At 33.5% G+C, this 6,173-nt stretch overlaps 1 protein-coding gene across 1 annotated transcript; it reads left to right on the top strand.

Moving 5' to 3' along the window:
• The first annotated feature begins 252 nt into the window (after window positions 1-252).
• On the top strand, window positions 253-778 carry LOC135952367 (uncharacterized). The gene has a single exon (XM_065502267.1). The coding sequence runs from the start codon at window positions 300-302 to the stop codon at window positions 669-671; it is 372 nt and encodes a 123-aa protein (XP_065358339.1). The 5' UTR covers window positions 253-299; the 3' UTR covers window positions 672-778.
• The last annotated feature ends 5,395 nt before the right edge of the window (window positions 779-6,173 follow it).

Here is a 6,173-nt window from a genome sequence, read left to right as displayed (position 1 = left end):
TGCTTACGCAGACTCCTACTCTTAACATTGTTTTTGAAATGCTCTGAAGAAAAATCATTAATATTTATATTGTTTAAAAATAGAAATTTAGGAAAAAAACACAATAATCAATCAAAACTCTCTATGACTGTCTTTCTCAGATTGTTTTCGTTTAATTCAGCATTTTTAATTTTCACCCCAGAGAAATGAGAAAAGTTTTCGCTATAAATAGTTTCGTTCGCATCTGTTTTCTCATTAGTTGTGTGTACAAATCTAAACCGTGTAAACAGCCGACTGGAAGGAAACAAATTTGCAACAAAATGAAAATATTCATTGTTCTGGCCATGCTCATAGCAGCCGTCTGCGCTGTACCCCAATTCGGCTTTGGTAGTGCCTATGGAGGTGGTGCTGCTGGTTTCGGCGGTCGTCCTAACTATGGCGGTGGCGGTTTCGGCGGTCGTCCTGGTTTCGGTGGTGGCAGCTATGGTCGTCCCGGTTTCGGCGGTCGTCCTAACTATGGTGGTGGCGGTTTTGGCCGTCCCGGTTTCGGTGGTGGCGGCGGTGGTTCATCTGCTGCTGCTTCTTCTAGTGCCAGTGCTGCCGGTAATGGTGGTTTTGGTGGCGCTGGTTCCGCTTCAGCTTCTGCATCCGCCTCTGCTGCTGGTGGTGCTGGCGGTAGATTCCGCGGTTAAATCTTTATCCTGCCACAGATTAAACAAAGTATTTGCTTAAGTTTTTTTTTTTTAAATTATTTTTTATTTTAAGTTTTATAAAAAAAGTCGCCAAAATATAAAAAAAATTGTAACAAAAAAAAATCTTGTGAATTTGTTTTACATAACCTGCTGGAATTAATCAATTGTTCTGAAATTTACAACATGAAAAGCATTTATAAAATTTACTTCAAAGTTTATGATAAGTGATTAAAAAAAGGAGGAAATTCCTGCAATGTTGTGTATCCAAGGATCTAAAAAACAAAAACAAATTATGTTTCAATTAAGTTATAGTGTAATGATTGCACATTTTACAAATACTAGAAAAACAAAAAAAAACTAAACTGAATTCAACGGATAAATACTGACTGAAATTGATAACAATGCTGGAATAGTGATCCGCTGCTTATTCTAGAACTAGAACTGAACTAGAACTGAACTAGAACTGAACTAGAACTGAACTAGAACTGAACTAGAACTGAACTAGAACTGAACTAGAACTGAACTAGAACTGAACTAGAACTGAACTAGAACTGAACTAGAACTGAACTAGAACTGAACTAGAACTGAACTAGAACTGAACTAGAACTGAACTAGAACTGAACTAGAACTGAACTAGAACTGAACTAGAACTGAACTAGAACTGAACTAGAACTGAACTAGAACTGAACTAGAAATGAACTAAAAATGAACTAGAAATGAACTAGAAATGAACTAGAACTGAACTAGAACTGAACTAGAACTGAACTAGAACTGAACTAGAACTGAACTAGAACTGAACTAGAACTGAACTAGAACTGAACTAGAACTGAACTAGAACTGAACTAGAACTGAACTAGAACTGAACTAGAACTGAACTAGAACTGAACTAGAACTGAACTAGAACTGAACTAGAACTGAACTAGAACTGAACTAGAACTGAACTAGAACTGAACTAGAACTGAACTAGAACTGAACTAGAACTGAACTAGAACTGAACTAGAACTGAACTAGAACTGAACTAGAACTGAACTAGAACTGAACTAGAACTGAACTAGAACTGAACTAGAACTGAACTAGAACTGAACTAGAACTGAACTAGAACTGAACTAGAACTGAACTAGAACTGAACTAGAACTGAACTAGAACTGAACTAGAACTGAACTAGAACTGAACTAGAACTGAACTAGAACTGAACTAGAACTGAACTAGAACTGAACTAGAACTGAACTAGAACTGAACTAGAACTGAACTAGAACTGAACTAGAACTGAACTAGAACTGAACTAGAACTGAACTAGAACTGAACTAGAACTGAACTAGAACTGAACTAGAACTGAACTAGAACTGAACTAGAACTGAACTAGAACTGAACTAGAACTGAACTAGAACTGAACTAGAACTGAACTAGAACTGAACTAGAACTGAACTAGAACTGAACTAGAACTGAACTAGAACTGAACTAGAACTGAACTAGAACTGAACTAGAACTGAACTAGAACTGAACTAGAACTGAACTAGAACTGAACTAGAACTGAACTAGAACTGAACTAGAACTGAACTAGAACTGAACTAGAACTGAACTAGAACTGAACTAGAACTGAACTAGAACTGAACTAGAACTGAACTAGAACTGAACTAGAAATGAACTAGAAATGAACTAGAACTGAACTAGAACTGAACTAGAACTAGAACTGAACTGGAACTGAACTAGAACTGAACTAGAACTGAACTAGAACTGAACTAGAACTGAACTAGAACTGAACTAGAACTGAACTAGAACTGAACTAGAACTGAACTAGAACTGAACTAGAACTGAACTAGAACTGAACTAGAACTGAACTAGAACTGAACTAGAACTGAACTAGAACTGAACTAGATCCTGAACTGAAACCCGAACTAGAACCTGAATTAGAACCTGAACTAGATCCTGAACTAGAATTGAACAGAACCTGAGCTTTAACCTGAACTAGAACCTGAACTAGAACCTGAACCTGAACTAGAACCTGAACTAGAACCTGAACTAGAACCTGAAATAGAACTAGAACTGAACTAGAACCTGAATTAGAACCTGAACTAGAACCTGAACTAGAACCCGAACTAAAACCTGAACTGGAACCTGAACTAGAACCCGAACTAGAACCTGAAATAGAACCGGAAATAGAACCTGAACTAGAACCTGAACTAGAACCTGAACTAGAACTGAACTAGAACCTGAACTAAGGAGTGAGATCGAAAAATTCTTAACATACATATATGTTTATAAAAAAGAAACCACTAAACTTACAGCTTTAATTTTTTTTTTATTTGATTGAAATTATTATTACAATTTACAAAAAAAATTATTTTTATAGTTTTAATCACTAGTGATGAAATTTTGAACCTTTTTCGGAAACCCTTCCATTAACGTTTTTATAGTGCTTTCTGTCACTTTGCTCGAACATGTAGTCCATCTCCGTTTAAAATCTACCACACTTTTGGACACCTTTTTTGTACTCTTCAATTCTCTTTTAACAAGAGCCCAATATCTCTCCACTGGCCTTAGCTCCGGGCAGTTTGGAGGATTTGCCTCTCTTGGTACAAATACCACATTATTGTTCTTGTACCACTCAAGGGCTTGTTTGCCATAGTGACAGGATGCCAAGTCAGGCCAAAAATAAGTGGACACATTATGAAGTCTTATGAATGGAAGCAGCCTTTTTTGTAAACATTCCTTGATGTAAATTTCGGTATTTATAGAGCCCGTTGTAACAAATGAGTGGCTTCTTTTGCCGCAACTGCATATTGCTTGCCATACCAAGAACTTTCTGGGAAATTTTGTCTGCTTTTGGGTCCTAAACTTTTCTTCAACATTCCCTCGAGCATCAGCAACATAAAATTTTTGACCTGGAAGTTGCGAAAAATCTGCCAGAACATACGTTTCGTCATCCATTATGCAGCAAGAATATTTTTTTATAAAACTTGACTTCAATTTCCGTGCTCTGTTTTTGGCCTCTAAATTTTTAGTAGCGTTCCTGTCAGGAACTTTTTGAGCCTTGTATGTTTTTAAACCTGCATTAGCTTTAACTTTTCGTACCAAATAGTCCGAGCACTGAGCTAACCGGGCTGCTTTCCTACCGGATGTGTTGGGAGCTCTTTTGAAAATGCGTTCTATTTTTTTGGCTTTAGAAACATCATGTGGACCATTCCTTCTACCTGAACCAGGTTTTCTATCAACTGACAAGTTCTCCCGGTACTGTTTAATAACATTGGAAACAGTTTGACGGCAGACCTTTGTATGCTTGGCCAACTTTTTGTAAGACCAAGTTGGGTTTTGTTGAAAATATTTAATAATTTCAGTACGCACTTTTTTCTGGTCACTCATTTTAATCAGATTAACAAAAAAATTAATATAATTGACATTACACATAATAACTGACATGTTTTTCAAAGGTAACTTGATCAAAAAAAAATTCAAATAATACTTGGGTTAAAAAATGTAATGAAAAACGTGTGTTAAGAATTTTTCGATCTCACTCCTTAGAACCTAATCTAGAACTTTAAAAGTTTGAAATACATTTAGAAACTATTATTTATCATTCCGTTTGTAATTTCTGCATTTTTCATTCGCGACCCCAGAAGTTGTCGTCATCCGTCTGTATGTTGAAATCAACTTTTCGTAGCCTCCAAATAACTTACAAACTTGATTGATACATCAATATATCGGGAATTCTCCCGGCTCGGTTGCTATTTAAAATCGAGAAAATCGGCCCACAAATGGACAACCTTGATTTTTGTCCTATTTTTATCTGGTTTACTAAGTCATTAATATAGACAATATGGACAACTGATGATAGATATTTTAAAGTCCATAGCAACGATGTATATAAGGCTATAGTAATTTGGACCTACAATGGGTCAAATTTGGGAAAACTATTTTTTAACCCGAATTTTTTCTAACAAAAAATGTTTTTTCATAAATTTTTTTCACTAATAATTTTAAAATTTTTTTTTCAAAAAATTAGAAAAAAGATTAAAAAAAAAATTTGGAAAAAAATTAAAACAAAACAATTCCGAAAAAACATTTTTTTTAAATTTAAAAAAATTTTTTCAAAAAATTAAAATAGATTTTGAAAAAAAATTAAAAAAATGTGGAAAAAATAAAACAAAACAATTCCGAAATAAAAAAAAATGTGGAAAAAATAAAACAAAACAATTCAGAAATTTTTTTAAATTTAAATTAAATAAAAATTTTTTTTTTTTTTAAATTTTAAAAATATTTAAAAATAGCATTTTAAAGTATAATTTGGTGAAGAGTATATAAGACTCGGCACAGCCTAATATAGCTCTCTTACTTGTTAATTGTAAATTAAAATTTCTGAAAGATAAATGGAAAATTCTGAAATGTAATGGGAATATTCTGAAATTGAATTAGAAAATTCTGAAATACAATTGGAGATGATGTAGAACTGAACTTAGCAGCACAAACAGAAGCGAAACTGATATGTTAGTATATTGCAACAGAAAAAGTAGTGAGACTTTTTTTTAATTTAGTATTTTCAGTTTAAATTAAAAAAATGTTTCGAAAATCCCCATTCCAGATCGCTTTAAGTCACAAATCCATCATTTAAGTCAACATGCATTCTTAAAAAAAATAGACCCTCAAACTTTGACACCTACACGATGGCACTGATAAAACTTAAGTCACGCGCTTTTTCGCCAATCTTTGAAAAAGACAATTTTAAAAACGTCTTTTTTATCAGTGAAAACCATTTATCTCAAACCATTGTTTGATTATGAATTTAAAATTTGAATTTTGATTGTTTTGTTTTCTTTCTGTTCGTGGTCATTATCATATTTAATATGTTTTAATGTTTCTTCTTCACTTTAGCCACGGGGCTTATAGTTTTTGCTTTTGATGTTTATGTTTGTGGTGTAGCTGATCAGTTTGGGAATCACCCAAAATGGTCAAAATACAAAAAAAAAAAAACTGATCTTAAGAAGCTAAACACGTAATAGAGAGCAGAGGGTCTAATAAGTAACGGCTAAACAGATGAGGGCTGATTCAAAAAGCCGTTAATAAAATACAACAATAAAAACAAACATATAAATTATTGTATCCGTAAGTTTGTGTTTTGAATAGAAGAAGGTGCTAATTGTTGTTGTTAGTGTTGGTGATATTTATGCGATACATACTCTCATTTTTGTAAATCTTTACGTTCGGGGAATTTTTTATATTATAGTTTTGTTACGAACATCGTTTACTCACACACTCTCTTGCATCTAAACCTAATTCAGCAAACTACGTTGAATTTTCTATACTCACACTCTACTCTAATGATGCTTTACAAATGCTCTAGCAAAAGACAAAATATAGCTATTTACATTGTTTGAAGTTAGATTTGTGTGATCATCAATCAATCTCTCTGAGAGTTGGATTTTTCACATTGTTTTTGTTTAATTCAGCATTTTGAATTTTTGGCATAGATAATTGAGTTACGCTTTTCAGTATAAATAGTTTTGTACG

Source organism: Calliphora vicina, chromosome 2, assembly GCF_958450345.1.
Source record: "Calliphora vicina chromosome 2, idCalVici1.1, whole genome shotgun sequence".
NCBI lineage: Eukaryota > Metazoa > Arthropoda > Insecta > Diptera > Calliphoridae > Calliphora > Calliphora vicina.
This window is presented reverse-complemented; position numbering and strand designations above follow the sequence as displayed.

What these genes read in the sequence shown, in the direction of transcription:
- LOC135952367 (XM_065502267.1), top strand. Translation starts at nt 300, where the DNA reads ATGAAAATATTCATTGTTCTGGCCATGCTCATAGCAGCCGTCTGCGCT.